General features: G+C 34.3%; 1 protein-coding gene across 1 annotated transcript; it reads right to left on the reverse strand.

The window, feature by feature from the left end:
* Positions 1-354: 354 nt before the first annotated feature.
* Positions 355-22,938, reverse strand: LOC118205750 (uncharacterized). Its single transcript, XM_035378037.2, has 3 exons — positions 22,783-22,938; positions 16,257-16,502; positions 355-1,967 (listed from the first exon to the last, which is right to left on the reverse strand). Exons 1-3 carry the CDS (start codon positions 22,786-22,788, stop codon positions 879-881), a joined length of 1,341 nt encoding a protein of 446 aa, XP_035233928.2. The 5' UTR covers positions 22,789-22,938; the 3' UTR covers positions 355-878.

Consider the following 22,938-nt stretch of genomic DNA (forward strand, 5'->3'; position numbering starts at 1 on the left):
AGGCCTAGCGTTGAAATGTTTAGGGCGATGGTGCATTTTTACATACATGCACGAATATTGCAGAGTTCCTAGTAACTTTTACGTCCGTCCTGTGTGGCCTTTCTAGGGAACATACCCAATAATAGAAATTGCATTTTCGATACGATTGTAGATTCGGTTTTCGTTAAATGATTCTGCTATAGTGTAAATTAATGCAAGTCTGACATATTTTACAATAGATTCTTATTAAATTAAATGTACTTTGACTAATGGTAATGAGTTTTTAAGAATTTCGTGATTGATTCAACCAATTTAAATTTGTTATACAATACTTGCAAATTGGAAATAAATTAATTCGAAAACATTAAAATGACAAAACATTAAAATTCGAATTTTATTTTTCGAGTAAATGTCCAATGAAAAGCAAAATCTCAAGTTCTAAAACAACAATTCTTATAAAAGCAATCAATAAACGAAATAAAAATGGATGACCATTCTCTACCGTGCAAACTAAAAACAATCTTTTTTTCAAATGTCATTTCATAAATGTATAACATTCGCACTAGACTTCTTTTACGACAGAAAATTTACGCAAGTAAATGTTATATATTCTAATATTACATCATCACTGAATGAAGGTCAATATCTTGGAATTATAAAATAAACGAATCAGTTCAGTTTGGAGCGCTTCCTGTTCCTAGAAGACAGATTAAAAGATCTTGCATTCCAACATTAGTCTTACATGGCAAGTCAGAATTTTATTCCAACAATACTGTTTGGAATGCAAGCCAAAAGGAGAATTCCAACAGTTCTTTTATGCATGCCAGATCAAGATGAAACGATCTTGTATCAGACAGTCTTACGAGTTTACTTTTTCGGTATAGAAGAAGAGTAAAATTTCAAGTACAGGACTTCTCTTTTCCAACGCCTCTATTCCTTCTATCAAAATTTCTTCTATGTTTTTTGTTATCAACCGATCTGGTATTATGTAAGTTATCCTTGCACATACGTGGAGGACGAATACTGGTAGATGGTAAAACATCAGTCTTTGGAGCAAATTGACAAACGTGAGAGTTTTCCTGTTTCACCTGATTTTGCGGTAAAGACGGATGCTCGAAATTTAACGGTTCGTTACTTATAGCTACTTCTCGGGGAATATTGGTTGTAGGCCTTACCTCTTTCTCAAGGAAGGGTATATTTCGTGAGAAATATGCATACTGGTGAGCACGCTCCAAAGAAGTACTATCAGAACCAGGAAAATCTGAAGTATCAGAAAATACCGAACCGACACCATATTCACTGTTAATGAATGGATATTCTAAGCTCAAATTCCTTCGTTCAAAAAAACTTGGATAGCTATCATTGACGATTTCCGCTTCTGAAATCTGACATTCTGCGCCGATCAGCCCGTTTTCAAAACTATCATCTTGCACTTGCTCCTCAAATACAAAACTGGAATTCATTCGAGAAAATGAATCTTGTGGTCTTGGGTAATAAGTGCCACACATGCATCTCCAGGCTTCATTAACTATATTATGACTCAAGAAATAATCCAGCTTAATGGTGGCAGGAGGAATTCCCCGAGCAGCGCAGATTCCTTGGATGAGGTTAGCCTCCTTCCTTCTCATAAAAATTCTTATCTTGTGGTAAAAACGATTAGGAAAAGTTTCATAGCCTTTAGACCATAGACCAAAAGCAATAGTAGCACCAACAGCTTCAGCCATTGTCGAGAATTCAAGTTTCGATACTGTAACTTCGTTTTCCATGGAATATCTAATCACAGGATACCCAAACTTTCGCTGTATAATCTGAAGAATTTGCCCATTTACGGGCGTACGAAGGCTTTCTTCTTTGTCTACGGCATCAATCCGGGCGATGGTTGGCTGATAATAAAGGTGATGATTGGATGGGCGAAGGATTTTCTTTAGCTCAATACTGTGCAATGCAGAAAGTAGATTTTTGACGATTACGGCATTGAATATTCTTTCCTGAAAGAAGAAGAATGTTATTAAATACATGAAACTTTACAATTTAACATGATTTAAAGTTCGGAGTCTATGAATTCAAATGAGCAGACTGAGACAACTTCGAAATTGCCGATTCCTAGTGCGAATTTTAAACCGCCAAATTAATTTTGCAGAATAGAAGCATTTAAGAGATTTTACGTTATTTGCTTAAGAGGAGGGATGCCCTTGTGAAGATTTTCCAAGAAGAAACAGGCAAGTTCTTTTTACATACATGAAAATCAACTATGCAGCCAGCTAGTTCGCCTGGACTTGAATCCGGAACGAACTACCAGTACTCGGTAATCTTTAATCGCTCTGCCAACGGTGAAGCAATCAGTTCAAAAAAGTGGCCAGCACGTGATGTTTCCAAATATTAGTCAGCAAGATTAGACTGTTAAACTTATTTATGATTTTCTTACATTAAGTCAAATTGAGAAAGAAGACCATTAAGATGAAATATTAATGGAATAGAAAACTTGGTATGATACACAAGAGAAAAAATCAATGAAAATATGCCAGCCACCTCATTCTGCTACGGAGAAAGTAGTCCGGACGAAGTTACTTTTGCAAATTAATGGAAAACGCCTTCCAAGAATTATCCAACTCTTAAAACTATCCAGTTACCTATCAATTGTACTACTTTATTGGAAGAACACCATAATGGAAATTTACATAAATTAACCAGTTTCATTTTCTTTGTACAATTTACAAAAATTGAAGATATTCAATATTATCCTTCAAAATCGCTGTTCAGCATCATGATCCCGGAAATCCTAACTAATGTACAGCTAGAAATGTAAATTTTTTTTAGGAAACGTTTTACCATTTTAACAAAAATTTGAACAATATGAAAAAATCTAAAAGAGTTCAGAGTTTAACAATCGCCCAAAATGATTTGTTAGGGTTTTCTACGCTCTCCTTGAGTTCGAAGTGTACCAGTCTGCTGTGCTCTCACTCCTGTTAGCTTTATTACTAAATACTATTTTATTCGCACTTACGCCATATACAATTCAACTGCAATTTTAAAAGCAGCCTAGAACGAATGTTTAGAGCTTCCGATGAAGTATTAAGTGTTGGCATAGTTTTACTATTTTTTTAGTCTTGTCTCGGTTCATATTAATGCTCAATTTTCTTAGTAAGATGGCTAACAAAACTTGTGTGTGGCGTAACGTTTTGTTAATTTACTTTATTAGATATCACGTTTTCAACACTTAAGTCATAAAATATTTAAAAACAGCCTATCTTTATACGACCCAATAGACAGTCTTACGTGAAAAAGATACAAATTCATAATTTAATTTTTAAACGTAATACAGGGCTATAATATTTGGCGGCAACATTTTGGAAAGCGTTCGCAGTTTGCAGGAGACGACGCAAAATCCCCTTTTGAGACTAAAAGTTTATTCGGGCTAACTCCTTCCTGGGCTAATAAGAGGTAATTCCAATAATGCTCAAGCTGTAGTTGTCCGCTACGAGTTTTAGAAATGGAAAACGTTGAACATTGAAAAGTCGGTAGCGTTCCTAATCTTATTGCATTTTAAAGTTATTTCATAATGGTTGGTTGGTTGACTTTTAATGGCACGAAACCTTGAAGGTTATTATGCACCAGACGAATGATAAAATCCAAAAATGCTCAAACACACTGTATAAAATGAATTGTTGAAATGAACCTGTAATGCTGATGAAGGTATGTGGAAATGAGAGTCAAATGCTCTAGCAGCAGGTAGAGCAGGTTAGAAGGAAAATAACTCAAATCATATGGTGAAAAGAGACGCCTCTTAAAAATCTTGAGGTTGATGTGGGGTTTCTTTGAAAGAGACTGTCAAGTTAACATTCGTTAAATGATGGTCACGTTTCTGTCTAAAAGCAGGGCAGCATGTTAAAATGTTATCGACTGAAATAGGAGCATTGCAAGTGCCACAAATAGGTTCATCTCCTTTCAAGACCTATTGATGGGTCGGTCTGCAGTGACCAATTCGTAGGCGAGTCAGCATTACATCCTCCTTTCGATTCCCTGTCGAATCTCAATACTCCAAATTGGGTTTTACCTGCCTTAATTTGTTCAGAGTCTGGCATTCCCAGAGTTTCTTTCCACCTGGACAAGATCTTTGATGTAATTCCATAAGTCTGTAAAAAAGGACTCATTTTCAGAGGCAACATCAGCTGATTTTGCTTCGATATCGGCAGTTCTTTGCCAGCATGTCCAGGCACCCAGCAGTACGCAATAGAATAACCCGAGTTTCTCAAACGGAGGTGTGCCTTTAAAATTTCCAAGACCAAAGAGTGTCTAATATTTGCATTTATTGATTCAAAAGCACTCAGAGTCAGTAAATGATGAACTTTGTTATTCTGCTTAGAAATAAAGGTTAAGGAACTGAAAACGGCAAAAGTGTCTGCGGTAAAGACAGATGCCAGCCTTATGAAGTTTACTACTCTTGATTTCTTTATCAGAAACAAAAGCTGCCCCGACAGGATCATGATTCTTTGAACCATCAGTAAAAATTGCTCTACAATTAGAATGACTGCTTCTATGGCTCTAGAAAAATTTGTTGATATTGGACATCATTGGTATTCTTAAGTTCTCCAAGAATGTCAAGTAAGTGATTATTCACTTCTTGCCAGGGATCAATACCGAAAAAGTTAAAAAGCTTTTGAGATGCAGATCATGTAGGTTGAATTCTTCAGCGAGTGAATGCGAAGATCACAGTTGGGATACATGAAGGACGTGCTTGGTAGATACGCTAGTACTGATCAGATGTCATGAACTTCATAACGGCAAAACTGTAGTATTCAAACATTAAATAGAACCAAGGAATTCTTTTCCGTGGGGAAGGGAGGTGGTAATCTGAAATGTTGATCACTAAATCTAGTAAAAAACTCGATTACACATTGCATTCCTAGTAAATTATTCATGATTTTGTAATCGTTCATTGGTGTATGCAATCTGGGAATAAATATTTAATGTGCGACACTTGATTTTGTTCCCAATGTTATACTACAACTAGTTTAAAAAATTCAGTCTACTTATTCAAGGAATTCTCTAATTGCATATTTTCAGAGAATATGAGAAGATTAATGTTTGAAAACCACTGGCATAGAAAATTAGCGTGTTATCGAGAGTAATAGTTTTAGAAAAAGGGACACTTATGTAATCAATTTTACGAATATTCATACGGTCTTCTGGGTCATGTACGCAGTATGTTAAAGTTACAGTGCCTTCCTCTACGCATTTTTAAAATCATTACATATTTATAAAAAGTCGACAGGATTAACCTGGTGCAAGTTTTCTCCAATGGATTTCGAACTCTGCTGCCTCAAACTTCCAGTGTATCATCAAATTTGTTTTCGGTTTGTGATTTAACGGCATATTCAAAAAGTGCTTTGAAAATCATCGAGTATCTAAGTTCAAAATCGAACGCGTTTCGAAGAAATATGGTTACTGGTTCTCGCTCGCTTCAAATATTCGTAAACGATTATGCATTTCCAATCATCGCGTAAAAAGAACATCCAAAGTGCTATGAAGGTCAGCAACCTCGCTAGTGAAATAGGGTTTTTCGCACAGTTTGCGTTTTTCAGAGCTCTCATTCAAAGAATGGAATATTATCAAAAGTTATTACAGTGATATTGAAGTGGTACGAAGTTCCAAATGAAGTAAATTGCGTTTTTAAATGACTTTTATAAGTAATTTTGCATTTAAAAGTAATTGCATTGTTTTACGATTTATTGATGGTAATGTTTTGCTTAAATCATTTTAAAATCAAAGTTAACAATTCAAAAATATTTTGATTTATTTAATATGTAGTTTTATATTTCTGAATTGGGAAAAGAAATTATTGAATTTGGTAAAAATTAGGTAAGAAATTTAAAGGTTTTACTTAGGGAAGATTCCTAATGCGAATAATATTTTTGTACTATTGTTTAAATTTCTTTGAATTTATATTTTTGAATTTTTTAGTGTATTTAAGAATGAAATTGTTTGAAAATTTTAAATTCTAGCAATTTCATTAATGTTTTCAAGATAAACGTTGAAGGCTAGTGTTTTTCATTTTTATAATGGAATGACAGCAGTTCGAAAAAGGGCAGTTACCTCTATCGAAGGAACGGAGGCCTTTTCTACAGTAACTGCTAATTTGGCAAATCTTTTGGCCACTGGTGAAGCATAAACACCAGTTCGCTCAACTGATAAACCGATATGATGGAAATGCTTGTATTTAGAGGAAGTTGTGGAGTCTTCAAGTTTTGTAAAGAATAAGTAAATTTTAAAATCTCTTGATAGTGAAAAGTTTGAAATTTTGTGCTTATGAATGATGAGTTACTTTTTTATATTTTAAAATAACTTTCCTCAAAAACATAAATAACATGAAAGTCGGGATCTTAATTTGCATTATAATAGAAATATTTTCATCAACAAAAATTGGAAAGACTTATTTGAACTCTGTGAAAAAATTTGAACTTTTACCGTGTGGAACTATCAAAAACATTACATAATTTCACTGGACATTCTTACCTCAGAACTAAAATATGCTATTGTTTTAAAAGAATACAGTGCTAATATTACTAATTGAATTCCAAATTTTATGACAAATTTTTGTTTAATTTAAATAGGTTTGTTAATATGTTTTGTATTTCACATTTTGCTGCTCTAGTGCTTTTTCTTCCACTCTGCTCACCCAGCCTTCTTTTGAAGGGGGGATATGCAAGATAACAAAATATGATAGCCGTTTCAAAAAATAATTGGCGACCTCAAAATCAACATTCTAAATTTGATAATCTGCCCCTCGATTCCTCTCTTTTCACAGATTCTAGATTGTTCTATCTTACGTAACGTTTCAACCTTCTAAAACCGGGCCGAAATTCTCATAACATAGCCTTCAGACCGGCGCGATCCGAAACAGTTTTGCCCCCTTTTACATTTTCCTAACGAGAAAAGTCGTTAGTCCCCTCCATGGATGCAGTAAAATTTACATGTTTGTCGAACGCTGTACCATAGTAGATGGGTTACTAGATTTCGATGATTATTTTGCTTTCATTTAAATGAAGTTCTAAATTCTAATTTAAATGAAGTTCTAAAATAATGAAGTTCATTAAATAAAGTTCTGGATATGCATCCAGTGCAATATTTATTTAGAACAATGTATGCAATGTTTCTATTTCATTTACTATTTCTGATCAATCTCTGCAATAATTTGTGAATTTTATAACTTTGTTTTCCCACTTCATTTATATTTGCGTATTAGAAATTAGAAAACGAGAACAAAATTTTACAATATAATAAATACGAACTAGCTTTGCAAGTCTGCAGGTTGGAATGCGATTTTTAATAACATTTTCATTAGCAAAATAAGAGTAATGACTAATTTAATAATAATAAATTCCCGGCTGAAGGGTTGGATTCATGTTTTTCGTGTAACGTAAATACAAGCCAGCTTTCCTTAGAAAGTCCTCCGCGAAGGCATCCCTTCCTTTATACAGGTAATTGTGTGCTTTGATGCAATTCAGTAAGCGAACAAAATTAATCCAATCAAACCCGAAGAACAGGTTGATTACATGTGGAGTTTTCCACCTAGAACGTAAATGGGAGCAATTTTCTCTTAAAGAGGTTAAAATAAAGATTGTGATTTTTCAAGATGCGTTGTGCTAAATTGCGTCATCATGCTTTCCACTCTGCCACTACGGTCTTCTCGGTCATCTACCTAGTATTGTAAGCTGTTAAATTTCCAGTGCCTTCATCTACGCATTTTTAAAATCATTGCATGTATGTTTATATGTAAGCACGAATGTAGCGTGTATATACACAAAATTACACATACATAAACACGCACATACATTCATACATTTCTGAATCCCGTCCCGATAACGGAACAATACCTTGTGCTGAGTAGTAATAGAATAAATAGATCATGTTTCCACAGCCTTTTGGTTTGTTTGGTTTATTTAGTTATGGCAAAGCACACTAGGGCTATCTGCCTGAGGGGAGGGATGCCTTCGTGGAGGACTTTCTAAGTGAAACTGGCTCGTATATACGATGCACACGGGGAAGACCACGAAAACGCCTATGCAGCCAGCCTGTTCGCGGGAGTCGAAACTTGAACTACCAGTGCTCAGCGCTTGGCCACTGGTGAGCACCCAGTCTTTTTGGTTCACTGCCTCATCGAGATTTTCAGCTTGGCGTCTTTTTCAAGTTTATTTAGCTTCCTCTACCCTTGAGATCGTAAGTGTATGTGGTTGGTCTGCCCGCGGTGCAATTTGCATAAAGATTTTGGTACCTTCTATGAAGTTTGCTATGCAAGGACAAGGATACAGGCATCCGTATCAAGTTCAATTTATACCATGAAGAATGCAATCTTCATCAATGTCAGGACGCCCGTGGAAGGATTAACTGAAAAGTCATTTCCATAAAGGTATCGGCATAAGCAGTTGTTAGGACGATGGGAAGTGAAAATTCTGAACTATCATGTCACAGAAGAAAGAATTGGATGCAACAGTATCAACTTACGATGAGCTAATGACGACCAAGTTAAGATGGGTTTAATACAGTCACCATTAAGTCATCTTGACTTTTTTTTGGGGGGGAGTAATTAAATCCTTCCAATGAGTTTGCTTTTCATTTCACGAATAGTGCAATTATAATTAACTTTCATCAGTTTTCAGGTGAGGAGGCGAACCCAGACTTACGAGCACAAGCGTCTTGGGAAATTTCCCTTTAAAACAGTTCGCCCCTGTTTGCGATAATGATGTATTAAGGCCCGTTCACACGAGGACGCTCGCGACGTAGTTGACGCAACTTTTTTGACGCCGGCGTAAATTCGCGTGACGCAGAAGACGTAAAACTGAGTACGCTCCTGTTCAGCTTTTTCGCCCGCGACGTGCGCGTATAGCCAATAGCCGACCGAGCTCTTATCACGTGTCATAATCAGAAAACCTTCTTGCTTACCCGTTTCATATGGCGTCAGAACCACACAGATGAGTTTTTGCTTAGAAATATAACTGTATACAGTAATAAAATTATCAGCATTGTTCACGCCATCTTCAGATTTCTCAAACCGTATATATTGGTATAAATTTAAAATTCTTAAAGGGGAAAACTGTATTTATAAAGCAATGATCCGACCAATATATCCATATGCTTCACCTATTTATAACACCGTAAGTAATAGGAACCTAAATAAATTACAGTTTCTACGAAATCAAAGTTTCTGCCTTAATAAATATTGGCTACATCATGTGTAATAAAAAGCTCTATAAATATCCCAATATTAAATACAGCAAAAACTAACTTCAGCAATATAACAACTTCTAAAATAAAGCAGTTGACGAGAAAGAGTATTCAATAAAATGAAATTACGAAATTTTGGAGGAAAGTTACAACTTGTGTCATACAGCAATCATTTACTGAAGTTTAATTAAATTACCTTTGCAGCGACTTCTGCTTGTTAAATTATTTTTCACAAACACTAGTATCACAGATAGCTGAGTGGTAAGCGCGCTGCTTTGCAAATGGGAAGGTGGCGAGTTCGAACCTCACCCATAGACAGTATATAATTGTTAGTTTTTATCATTTTGAAACGCGTTTTTTATATTTAATCATGCATCATTATATTATTATTTTAGCTATTATTGTTTTCATTTCTTATTTTATTCATTATTATTGTTTTTAGTTTAAAAATATGCATTGCAAATAGAAATCCTTATATCTGCATCTCTATCATATATCATCTATAAATTCTCTATTTTTACTTTATTACATATTTTATCATGCACATAATTTCTCATGAACTGTCCAAAGTTTGAGCCTTATTCTAAATGCAAAAATAAATAAAAAAACGAAAGACCAAGGGAGGGGGAGTTAAAAAAATAGGAAGTTGGTTTTATTATATGGTGGATGGTGTATATAAAGAGAATTAAGTAATTTAATTCTCTTTATATACTGTATTCCAAACCAATTTTATAAATCCTAATTTTAATACAATATAGAATCTGTCTGCAAGTCTGTCAAACTGGTCAATACTCATCCTGAAGTAATTAAAAACAAGTAACATACAAAAAAAAATTGAGTCAATTCCTACTTAGGTACACAAAGAAAAATTAAACACAAATAAAAATACAAACATTTTTAAATTAAAAATTTTAATATGTGAAAAAGCTGTATTAACATCAAGTGTCTTTCACTACAAGTTTAAAAAATTGTATTTGAATTTAAGTGGATGAATAAAAAGCATTCTATGTACTGAAAATTTGAACAAGATATAGGGAGAGTGAGCTAATAGTAGGAATTTAATAATTCCGAATATTGATTTCGGAAATGAGGCAGTTAAAAAAAATCTCTGAACAAGTCGCTTTAAATAAATGTTTCGGACCCATTCTTGCCATTTTTTGCGGTTTTGCCTCTGCTTAATAATTGCACTTAATAGTAAAGTTTCAGCTATATAAAAATCAACCGATTCGGACAACTTGCCGCAAACATACAGAAGCACAGCGAAGTAATAAGATACAGCTCAGTTGACGCTATATCACAGCGTCACGTGATTTTTGCGCAAAATAATTCTATTGGTTAAACTCACTCTTCGCAAGCGTACTCGCTTGGACGCTTTTACGCTGGTAACGTAAAAGCGCGTTCGTCAGCTACGTTTCGAGCGTGCCCGTGTGGACGGGCCTTTAGACGTCTTTTGAAATACCCGTTTATGTTGACTGAAAACTAAAATTTTTAGGTGTTTATTGTTCTTCAAACTATGCTTCCGGGCTCGAATGTGGGAGCAATCTCGCCCTTCTGGAACAAACTATATAGATTTCTATCAAACAGAATATATAGACTATAAAACTATGCAGATTCCTATAAAAGCACGCGCAGTGGTATCTAATGAAATAATTTGATATTTGCGAATACTGGATGTCATTCAAGGTCATGTTTTCTAGAATATTTGAAAGTCAACTTCTTCCTTCCGCCAATTACATATAGGTTTTTTTTCCGTGTTCCAACATAGTGTGTAAAAAAGTATTGGCAGTTGCCTATAAATCATCATTCTAGCTTACAAAGGAAATCCTTGACAATTTTAGTTGTACAGAATGAACACGGGAGGAAATTAAATCTAATGAAACTCATTTTAATATGCCTTTTACACAAAATATACAACAAAACGTAAATTTGCATGTCAAAAAGTATTGGCAAGATCGTACAGCAATATGCAGGGGCGTAGCTAGAGGGAGGCAGGGGGGACATCTGTCCCCGGGCGCAGCATCCAAGGGGCGCCAAATTGATATTACGAAATTTTAGAATTGTTTTGCATCCTTGGCAAGCAGTAGGGGCGCGAAATCTTCAGTTGTCCCTGGGCGCTGAAAACCCCAGCTACGACTCTGGCAATATGTGGGAACAAAATTTAAAACTTTGTATTCATATCTTTTGCATTTATAACAGCTTTTAATGTACAGTATTATCCATTAATTAAAAGTAAACTTTCTAAATGAGATTTCAATAATAAGATCGATAATCTATTCGTAATTTTTTAAAATATAGCGAAACTATTTTTAAGAAATTATTCAAAAAATGATAAACATTTTATCTCACAAAAGTCTTCGTACACTGAAATATTTTTGGATAAAATCAAAATTAGGATTATCATTTGCCCTTTTAATTTTTACATTGGGGTGGCATTTAAAAAATCGTTTGCTTTATTTTTTATTTACTTCATAATATTCTATTTATTATTGAAAAATGGGTCGCAGTCGTAAAGAAATTACAAACAGCATTCGAAAATTGATAATTTTTAATAGTAGTGGTAAATCAATTCGAAATATCGCTAAATTAGTTAATTTATCCTATTCTACATTGCAGTATGTGATAAAACGCTTTAAAGAAGAAAATCTGTTTGGAAACAAGGTAAGAAAAGGTCGACCGAGAAAGTTAACTAAACGTGATGAGAGATTTAGTATTAGAAAATTTGTGAAAAACCCACGGTTAAGAGCTGTAAAAGTTTCTGCAGAATTTAATGAAAAGTTTCCTACTTCAATTTCACCTGAAACTGTTCGACGACTTCTCAGAGAAGCTGGATTACATGGGCGTTCTGCCCGTAATTTTTTTTTTTTCGTTAGTGAGAAATCAGAAAGCTTAGGCTTTCATTCGCAAAATCAATGATAAATGCACCCGAAACATACTGGAATAATGTCCTATTCGCTAACGAAAGCAAATATAACATTTTTGGCTCCGATGGTCGAATAACTGTATGGAGAAGTAAAACTATGGAACTTCATTCTAAGAACTTAGTTGGAACACTTAAGCATGGAGGTGTTCTTGTGTGTGTGGGGGGGGAGTGCATGACAGCATCAGGACTAGGTACTTTGGTATTTATTGATGGCATAATGAATCATTCTCTTTATTTTTATATTTTAATGAAGATTTAAAATCAGTCCAAAATTTGGGTATTGGAAACAACTTTATTTTTAATCATGATAACGATCCTAAGCATACTGCTCTCAACGTTCGCCTGTGGTATCTCTAATTGTCCACAGGTTTTGAAAACACCACATTTGCCAAATTTAAACCCCATAGAACACACTTGGAAAGAACTGGAGGTTATAGTACGAAAACACGACGTCAAAACGAAAAGCGAACTCAAAATAGTCATGGAAGAATAAATGAACATTGATACAGAAATTACAAAACACTAGTAAAATCTATTCCGACATTTAAAATCTTGTGGATGCTAAAGGATATTCTACTAAATATTAATTTAACGAAAAATTAAAATATTTACCAGTATGTCAAAGATTTTTTGAAGTGTACGAAGACTTTTCTGAGATAAAATGTTTGCCATTTTTTTATTATTAATTTCTTAAAAATAAAGTTTCGCTATATTTTAAACATATATTATGTAATTTTGTTACAAATAGATTATAGATCTTATTAAAATCTATTCAGAAAGTTTACTTTTAATTAATGGATAGAGCCCTATTTCAATGAGAATCATGAGTGTAAGAACACTTTCGAGAGCCACTGTATTTTTCATAGAGAAAACCAAAGTCCTGTTGGGAATTTTGAGAGATTCTTGCAGGAGTATACGCTTAAGTTCATCTTTACACGAAATTTTATGTTTCCCAACTTCTAGGTTCAATTTGTGCCATGAAATTTCAATTGAATTTATGTCAGGCGACGTCTTAACTGGCGAGGAGCGTTATAGAGTAACTATTGTTAGGTGAGGTTCACTGCATCTTTAGGGTCCTTGTCCTTTGAAACACAAATGATGTCCTCAGCCAAGTTTTTGGGCACTCAATTTTATGTTATGGCGCAAAATGTCAATGTATGTATGTGCTGTCATACCATCAATGAAGCACACGTTACCCACTCAGTTTGTGCTCCCATACTGCCCCAAACTAGGACGCTCCCTCCAACATGTTTTACAGTCTGTGTTAAATGTTTTCCCATTTCGTTGTTAGGCTTTCTCCACACATTATCGTCCATCACACTCGAAAATGTTAATCTTTGATTCGTCGGACAAAATAATGAGATTTTGCAAAATCCAATCTCTTTCTCCTGTTTTATTTCTGAATTGGTTTCTTTCTAGCTGCCCTTCCATAATAACTTGCTCTATGTCAAACATTTCGTATAGTCTGTACACTAAAAGTTTTGTGCGAAGTATTAGCAACATCTTTGGTTAACTGGGGTGTACTTATTTTAGCGTTTTTCTTAACCTCTTTGATAATGCCCCATTTTGCAGAAAATATTTGAGGCCCTCCACTTCTAATCTTATTTTCCGTCGATCCTGTCTCTTCGAACTTTTTTTACAACACTTCTAACAGTAAATAAACTTATGTTCAGTTGTAATCCTATAGCACGATAAATTAAACCCTCATTTCTGGGCTGAATAATCATGTTTTTAGCATTAACATCAAACTTCTTCGACTTCGAAGCCAGTTTATCACAGTAGTAGTAAAATAACGCTTTAAAAGTTTTGATGTAGCACTGCAGACTTTATATTAACAGGGTTTCTTATCAGTTTAAACACGTAACCTCAACGTAACAAAATTTGCATATCAGTTAGAACTTTAGAACTTTGCCAATACTTTTTCGACGTACAAATTTACGTTTTTATTGTATAGTTTTTGTAAAAGACATTAAATTAAAAGTTTCATTGGATTTGTGAGTCACAGGATACTTCCTGTGTTCGTTATATTCAGCTAAAGTTGTCAAGCATTTCCTTTGTTAGGAAGTATGATCAATTATAGGCAGTTGCCAATACTTTTTATACCCACTGTACGTCAACGAGACCGACATGACTTAAGATGCGAAACTAATATCTGCATAATCAAGTGGCTGTTTGAATAAGAGTTTCAAAAGTGTTCAGGAACGAAATTTGTCTTGCGTTTTCTCAGCCCCCAACTGATTTACAAAGCCCCTTACTGCCTCTCGGACTTTGATTCACCTCGTCTATATCATAATTCCCAAACACGCGCTGGATCGGACTCTTTTTTGCAGCCCTTGGTTCATTCCAAGATATTAAAACTGTACATTTTGCTAAAAACGAATTCCCACGAAAATCGAGGCGTACCTCAGGTTCTAAAGAAAACCTTGAAGCAATCTCTACAAAATTATTGATTAACATGGAAGATTCTGGAAACCGGTTCTCCTTACTTGTACCCGTATCAATTTTCTGCTAGCTGCTGCAAGTCTCTAGACATCCTAAAGCTGGCTACACGCAAAATGAAATGCCAGATGTAGTTTTTTTTTAAATAAAATATTGGGTAAGGTTTTATGAACTTGTTCACTTTATATCATTAAGGATGAAATTAAATTTACGATCCGCACGATAAGTATTTGGCTCACCTTAGATAACGAATTGGACATGCCTGTAGACAGTGGTGACATAGCTATAACAAAATAGATTAGCTTTTTCTTTTTTGACAACCCCTCACCCAGCCTCATTCTATATCAGCCCAGGCTCAATATTTAAGAATTTCCCTTCCATATTAAATCATTACTGAAGAATTAATGAAGAAACGCCAAAATTCGCCTAAAAGGGCGAAGAGTTACCACCTTTGGCACCATAACAAATTAATCGCGCTAAGTTTTTAACTAACGAGTTCGCCAAGTTTTAAGAACGTCTATAAGCCGGAGTTTCTTTACAAATCCGATCAAGGATTTATGGGATGTCTCAAAAAATAAAGGTGTTGCTATTAGTTACGATCAGGCATGGAGTTCATATGCAAAATGGGTAGACAGGGTATGGGGTTCCTCAAATTGGTAGAACAAGAAACAGGGCTACAGGAAGATTCATTTGAAGTCCTACTTAAGACTTCATGTGGCTCTTCGAAGCAAGTTTAAAAGGGATTGCCAAGCGTTTTCCAATCGAAATAAACACTAATCGCACAAATCACCAATCCTTCTTTGAAGTCTTCCTTTTTTCGCGATTCCCATTTCCGCGAAATCATCAGTCTTCATTATCCCCCTTCCCAAAGGGGTTACATAGTGGGGGCGGAGTGGACTCTCCCGAAAAGTAGGAAAGTCAAAAAATTTTTAATTTAAAAAGTTATTTTTAAAAGAAATACTTGAAAAATATTTACGATCTCAGATCTTTGCATGACTGAAGCGATTACTGTATTTAAAAGGAGAGAGAGAGAGATGTTCAAATTCTGCAATGATTTTGGTAATGAACTAATTGTTTCCTAAAGTAAAAAACAATAGTCTTTCAAAAGTCTGCATAAAGATGAGTTATAATAAAATCTTTCAAAATAAATATTCGTTCTAAAACGACGTTCTTTCTTCTAAAACGACGACTTCTTTTGTCTTAATTACGCTTTTGCAGCTTTTGTTTCATTTATGTAAATCCAATAAACTACATTTTCCTTATTTTTATTCCGAATTCGATACTAATAACCTTTATAAAGTACTTGGGCTATTTTTCTTTCGAGTTAAAATAACATTAATCAATATGAATGTTTTAGACAAGTTGTGAAAATAACAGCTAATATTGTAGCAGAATTACAAAGGGAATGAAACTTAAGATTTCAAGAGGAGCCTAAACTAAGACACGTCTTCAATGTAACGAAGACTAAATTATCACAAAGAAACTGCCCTGCTCTTCTTAATGATAACATATCATGACATCCCCTGAGGAGCTGTGGGAGGAGAACTGTACTCTCCGATATCGCGCGAACAGGAAGAATTTTGCAAAACGCTGAAACAGAACTAATTCTTTAACCTTTTAAGTACCATTAAATCATAGTGAGACGGGTTCAGAGAAAGGCCTATCTAAGGCTGAAGGACATCAAAATACCACTTACCATTTGCTGAAAAGATGCAACTGATTTTGAGGCAGAAACTCCATCTTTAAATCGTATGTACAAGTGGGTCCAATAAACGCCATATTGTATTACTTTATGTGCCTCGTAGCCTTCTTGGGCTATGATTATGTTGAGTATTCTCTCTTGAGGGAAACTGCCCCAGCCGAGTCCCAGGTAAACATAGCAAGAGAAGTCGTGCTGGACCTTTTCAGTGAAAGGCAACTGCAAACTATTATTCAAAAATTCCTGGAAAAGAATAAATATTAAGAATACTAAGATAATTTTAATTATACGAATTTTACCAAAGATACAACATTTCTATTAGTTCATCTTGTTTTTTAAATAAATATTTCGTTAGAAGTGTGAAGTACAGATCCACCTCGAGATAGAAGGTGAATAATCTTCCGTCATTACAGTGAGTAAAAGCTCGTTTGTTTAGCTGATCTTGACAAAGCACATAAGCGGTATGTACCCAAAGGGAAGGATGCCTTCATGGAGGACGTTTTAAAGGAAGTTGGCTCTTACGTTACACATGAGAAAACTATGAAAACGCCCATGTAACCAGTCCCGTCACCGATAATCCGATTCGATCTACCACTATTCAGCTCTTACCCACTTGGCGACTGGAGAGCACAAAATGAGGGCCATGAAATTTTTAGTTAGAGTTTTCTTAAGCTATCTTAACACTAACAAACTTTTCTCCCCCCCCCATTGGTGGGCATTTAGCCGACTTAAGCTTGACCACTACCAAGACCGGAAGCGGTTGCGCTTTATCTTGAAAGTACCTAATAACTAAACCACTGTTACCTACGAAGGGATGGACAAATAAGAGTTGTCTTCTCCAGGATTCGAACCCGAGGCTTTTGGTATCGTAGTAGGCTCCCTTAACCATTATACCCTCTGTGCGGCAACACTAACAAACTTAGGTTACTTGAAAGCGACAAAGCCACGAGAGCCATCTGCTTAAGTGGAGGGATGCCTTCGCAGATGACCGAGGAAAACTGGCTCGTATTCACATAAATGAAGATAACCTTGGAAACCAGCTATGCAGCCAGCCCACTCGCCTAGAAGTAGCTCGAACTTCCATTATTCAGTGGTCTTAAACATTCAACCGTTGGCGGGATCCCTGTGCATGTTATAATTTACAAGGCAATGAAACTTGTTTTCTTACTTGGATTTTCGAAGATTAATTAAATTTGCTTCAATGTTAGGTTATTCGAATACGGAAAAGCACATGGCAGTTATCTACTTAACACGTTGAGTGACACGCAAATTTATAAGGAAATTCCCGTAAGGCCATTCGCACTGTATAGAACTAAGCTGGTATTTTGGTATGGCAATGCTAAGCACCAGCATTCTAAGATTATTAATTATAATTTTTTTTTACATTTACATTTTTACGTTTACAATTTGTTATTTATGAAACTTTGTAATTTTATGTTATTATCCTCTTATGTTTAAATGTAACAACTCCGACGTACAACTACAGTATTACTTAGAAATAGAATATGAACAACTTGAACTGACTATATGCTACGGTTAGGGTAATGGGGCAATACCTGTTCGATTCTGCAGTGAAATTTCTGGTGCCCGATGCACTTTTACCTGCTACGTTTACATGCATTCAGTTCTAAGTGGTTCTTCGTCAAGTACAGACCACAATCAGTCTTTGCCCTAGAATTTGAAAATATCAGTTGAAGAGTGTGAAAGCTCGAACGGAAAGTTTAGTTTCAATCACCGGTGACTGAAGTGGCATTCAACGTGTTAAGAGGAGGGATGCTGTTTCTACTTATTACGTGTTCCGCCCTTGGACACTGCACGGAAAGGGAGGGATGCTCCCGAGGAGGCATTCTTTTAACGTAAACTGGCTCGTATCCACTTTACACATGGGAAAACGAAAACGCCCATGTAGCCAACCCTTTCGCCGGGACTCGAACCTTGGACCGAACTACCAGTGTTCGGCGGCTTGTACTGGTCGCCCGCTGGTGGGCCGAGGGATGCTTTCGTTAATGAGTTTCTTAGGGAAATCGGCTTCCAATCGACATCACAGATGAGGAAAATGACAAACCAACCATGCACCCAGCCGCTTCACCTCAAGTCGATCTCGCAGTATTCACCGATCTCAAACATCCGCCACTTAGTTAACCGAATTAAACGCTGTAAGATTTTTAATTTTCAGGTTTGCATATAGTTAATAAATTTTATATTCGTCTATGGAAAGACGAGCAAGTTCATCGACTTTAATATTCAAATTGAATGGTACGCTGAGTTCTAATTTTAACATGGTATTAGTTGCAAAATAATATTACGATGACTGTCCGCCTATTAAATGTAAGAAATCTGTTTAAGTACTGCTACGTTGTAAAGAAATTCATGCGGCTATTTTAACGAAAGGCAAAAATAGGAGTCAAAGATTTGATATGTCATTAGTCACCTAGAAATTTGGCCTAACTTACATTCTATAAAATTTTAGAGGATTATGGAATTGTTAAACACGAAGCGCAGATGGGGATCACAAAATAGGCCAACGAACTTACTGGATGTAGAACGAATTAAAAAAAAGCCCGTTTGTTTCAGACACTCATGAATTTTGCTATAATAAATAAAGTTCTAAGTTAGACTTATTTGAATTTTTCTCCTGAATCTGTTTTGCAAAAATTTTTATTCCTTTAAATTTTAGATATTGCATACTTTCCCGTCAACACAAAAGTTGGCGAAGATTCTGTCAAAATAGAGCCAATCATATTGACGGACATTTTAATGAAACGTTCACTCAAATTATAATAGAGTTCATGCAAGTCATTTTACTGTATATACTTGGAAGTTTAATTCTCATTGTTTGTAATTGTCGTTCTGACTGCGCAACAAACAAAGTAAATATTTCCTACTCAGCACTTAATAAATTGAACATTTTATTAAAAACGCGTTTTTAAGTAGGGTTTCGTGCATTTACTAAAGGTTAGGCAAACTGAATACAGCAAAGCACATGAGAAGTATGTATTTAAGATGAGGGTTGCCTTTGAGGAGTATTTTCCAAGAGAAACTGGCTCGCATTTACGTTACACATCGAAGAAACCAAGTGCAGCCAGTCCGTTCATCTGAGATCCAACCGGTATCGAAGTCCCGGTATTTAGTAGTATTCATCTATCTTGAACATGCGGCCACAGGTTGGGCAAACTAAAGGAAACTATGTCATTTACGTTATACGCTGAGAAATTCGCAAAAAAGTTACGCAATAGCTTTTTCGCTAATCCTTAAAAAAAATCAGGTTGAATTACTAGTGCTCAGTTGTTTTGCCCATTGGAATCAATTAAAAAAATGATAATAGTTAAGATAATTACTAAAGAATATTTAAAGGTAGTAGAAATTAAGGAAGTAAACAAAAGGGCAGATTTTAAAATGCGGAAAATCAGCTTTTTGAAAGTGTTCGAGGTTTTATGATCAAGTCAAAACAAAAAACACCTTAATTGCCAAAATATAAGAAATTTAAGAGCAAAAATATAAGAGCAAAAATAGTATTCGGGAGGTTATTTCTTTTTAGCAGAGCCCGGTGACGCTACTTCCAAGAAGGCAGCCGTGCCCTTAGGGTAAATAGCCTCGCGTGCTTTGCCGCGATCAAATAAACCAATTTATTTATATTTTTTTATTTGTTGCATCGTAATTACTGACAAGAGTTCTAGTTATTAGAACATATCCTATTAAAATTAGAATTTATACTAGTTTAACATTATCTCACGGGTACTGCGCGTAAGTAATCTGGGAGAATGGTGAAAGGCTTATTTTCAGCATTTAAGGTACTGACATTTTTAACCAATTTTCGTATTAGATTAACCCTTTATTTTAACCATCCGTAAAATGAGTAACTAGCCGAAACCTAAAAAAATCTTAAAACTTTTAATCGCCAATTCCTAACACTTTATTTCACTAATATTTATTAGAATAAAAATCTAATAAATTTTATAGAGGTCCTAATTTGCAATATTTTAAGACATCCTATTTTCTACAAATAATTTCCCTTTTTAACATTAATTTGTAGATATTTAAATTAATATTTTCCCTGAGCTGTTTATTTAAGTTACGATTTTAGGTAGGATTTTAGGTAATTATTAACATTATATAAATCTGCAGAAAATTAGAAGATTCATTCAATCAAGTTTCCAACTTTTAGTTCTGAAAGGTTCGCTTTAGGTTACGTGATAATGACAATGCACACCAAAGCTAAATCTTTAAATTAAGAGATACTTTCATGAATGATTTAAATAAATAGCTGGGGTTTATCTTACAAGTGGAAACACCTATGCAATCAGTCCGTTTATCGGATTCGAATAGCGGTTGAACTACCAGTGCTCAACGGTCTAATCTACTCAGTCTCTTTCTGAATTACAGTATTTGGTTTAACACTTCAAAGCACAAAACTTTTAAAGAATATTGTCTTCGTCGTTATACCGTACTTACAATTTTATTAACAGTTTTCATTAATTTGCAGTTTAAAAGTTTTATAATTTGAAATTTTACAGATTTTTTTATCTTCATTACACATAAAATGATTGATAAAATTTCTTTTCGACAAGAGCCTCACTTCTTTTACTAAAACTGCATTGCAATTAAGAATTGATAGTACAATTGTTCGCTAAAGTCATATTTAATAAAATCCAGTAAAATAATTCCCGGAATGCAATACTTGCTAAATATAACCCACTTTAATTTCGCTTTCGGTATAAATATTAACATTTTACAATAAGCAGTTCCTGTATTACTCGCTACAGAATCCAAAATTGGACAATATTTTAAGTTAAGAAATTCTTTTAGTTTAAGAATTAAAAAGACCCCTCTTAATTTCCTACCAATAAAGTATTAACATTTTACAATGGGCATTATTTATTACTCGCTATAGGAAAAAAAAAATGACAACATTTAAAGTAAATAAATCTTCAAGAATTTGCGATGACATACGGCTTATAAGATAACCCATCACAGTTCTCTTTCAATAAAAATATTAACACTTTATAAAATGCGGTTATTTTATTACCTACTGCAAAAGTAAAATTTGATAACAGTATACGTTAAAAAAACCGTTTAATAATTTAAGGTGACATACACTTGATAAATCTAGCCCATCCTAATTCTCTTCCAGCAAAAATATTAGCATTTTATAAAATGCAGTTACTTCATTACTCGATACAGAAACCAAAATTTGACAACATTTTAAACTTGAGAAATATTTTAATTCCTACCAGTATATGTATTGCCCTTTTACTATGCGTATTATTCATTGCTTGCTATAGGAAATTAAATTTGAGAGCATTTAAAGTTAAAAAATCTTTTTGGTTTAAGAGTTTGCAGTGACATACGCTCGTTAACTATAACATCTTACTTCTATTCTAATAAAAATAGAAACATTTTATACTATGCAATTACTTTATTATCTACTGTAGAAGCAAAATTTGACAACAGCTTAAGTTAAAAAAGCCTCTTTAAGAATTGAAGGTGCCATACACTTGATAAATATAACATTTTCTCTTCCAGCAAAAATATTAACAATTCATAATATGCAGTTACATTATTATTTGCTACAGAAACCAAAATTTGACAACATTTTTAATTTAAGAAACATAGTTAAGAATTAAAGAGGACATACACTTGTTAAATATAACCCATTTTAATTTTCTACCAAAAATGTAATAACATTTTATGATGTATATTTATTACTTGCATAAAGGAAACTAAATTCGACAGCGTTAAATCTTTTTGGTTTAAGAATTTGTAATATGAAGCATACACTTGCTAAACAACTCATCTTACTTCCCTTTTGCAATAAAAATACTAACATTCCACAAGATGCAGTTATTTTATTACTTACTGAAGAAGCAAAATTTGACAAGATATAATCCAACTCAGTTCTCTTCAAATAAAAATATGAACGTTTCCTAACATGCGGTTACTTTATTACTTACTGCAGAAGCAAAATTTCATAAGCTATAACCCAACTCAATTCTCTTCAAATAAAAATATGAAAGTTTCATAGCATGCCGTTACTTCGTTACTTACTGCAGTGCAAAATTGGACAAGATATTTGAAGAGAATCGAGTTCCGTTCTAAAAATATTAACATTTTATAACATGAGGCTACTTTATTACTTACTGCAGAAGAAAAATTTGACAACAGTTTAAGAATTTAAGGCGACATACGCTTGATAAATATAACCCATCTTAATTCTCTTCCCACAAAAATATTAACATTTTATAATATGCATTTACTTTATTACTCTCTACACAAACGAAAATATGACAACAGACAAGTTAAAAAAATTCGACAACTTAATTTGCAAGTTAAAGAAATCTTGTTTAAAAATTTAAGGTTACATACGCTTGTTAAATATAATCCGTCTTAATTATATTCCATCAAAAAAATTAATATTTTGTAATATGCATTTACTTTACGATTGCCTACAGAAAACAACACAAAATTTGACGACATTCTAATATAAAAAAAAGTCTTATTAGTTTAAAAATTGTAGGTAACTTACGCTCATATTGAAGCTTTTCAACTGATCGCAAGCAGCTCGATGAACTGTAGCTTTCCAACTGATCACAAGCAAGTAGCTCAATGAATTGAAGTTTTTCAACTGACCGCATGTAGCTCGACGAACTGAGAACAGAAAACTCCGCCAAGCAGCGGTTTT

This window comes from Stegodyphus dumicola, chromosome 3 (assembly GCF_044657685.1).
Source record: "Stegodyphus dumicola isolate Sdum_Otavi_A_Nest chromosome 3, ASM4465768v1".
Classification (NCBI taxonomy): domain Eukaryota; kingdom Metazoa; phylum Arthropoda; class Arachnida; order Araneae; family Eresidae; genus Stegodyphus; species Stegodyphus dumicola.

Coding starts and splice junctions, on each gene's coding strand:
- LOC118205750 (XM_035378037.2), bottom strand. Junction 1,968..16,256: donor TTGCATCTTTTCAGCAAATG/GTAAGTGGTATT, acceptor TTCTTCTTTCAG/GAAAGAATATTCAATGCCGT.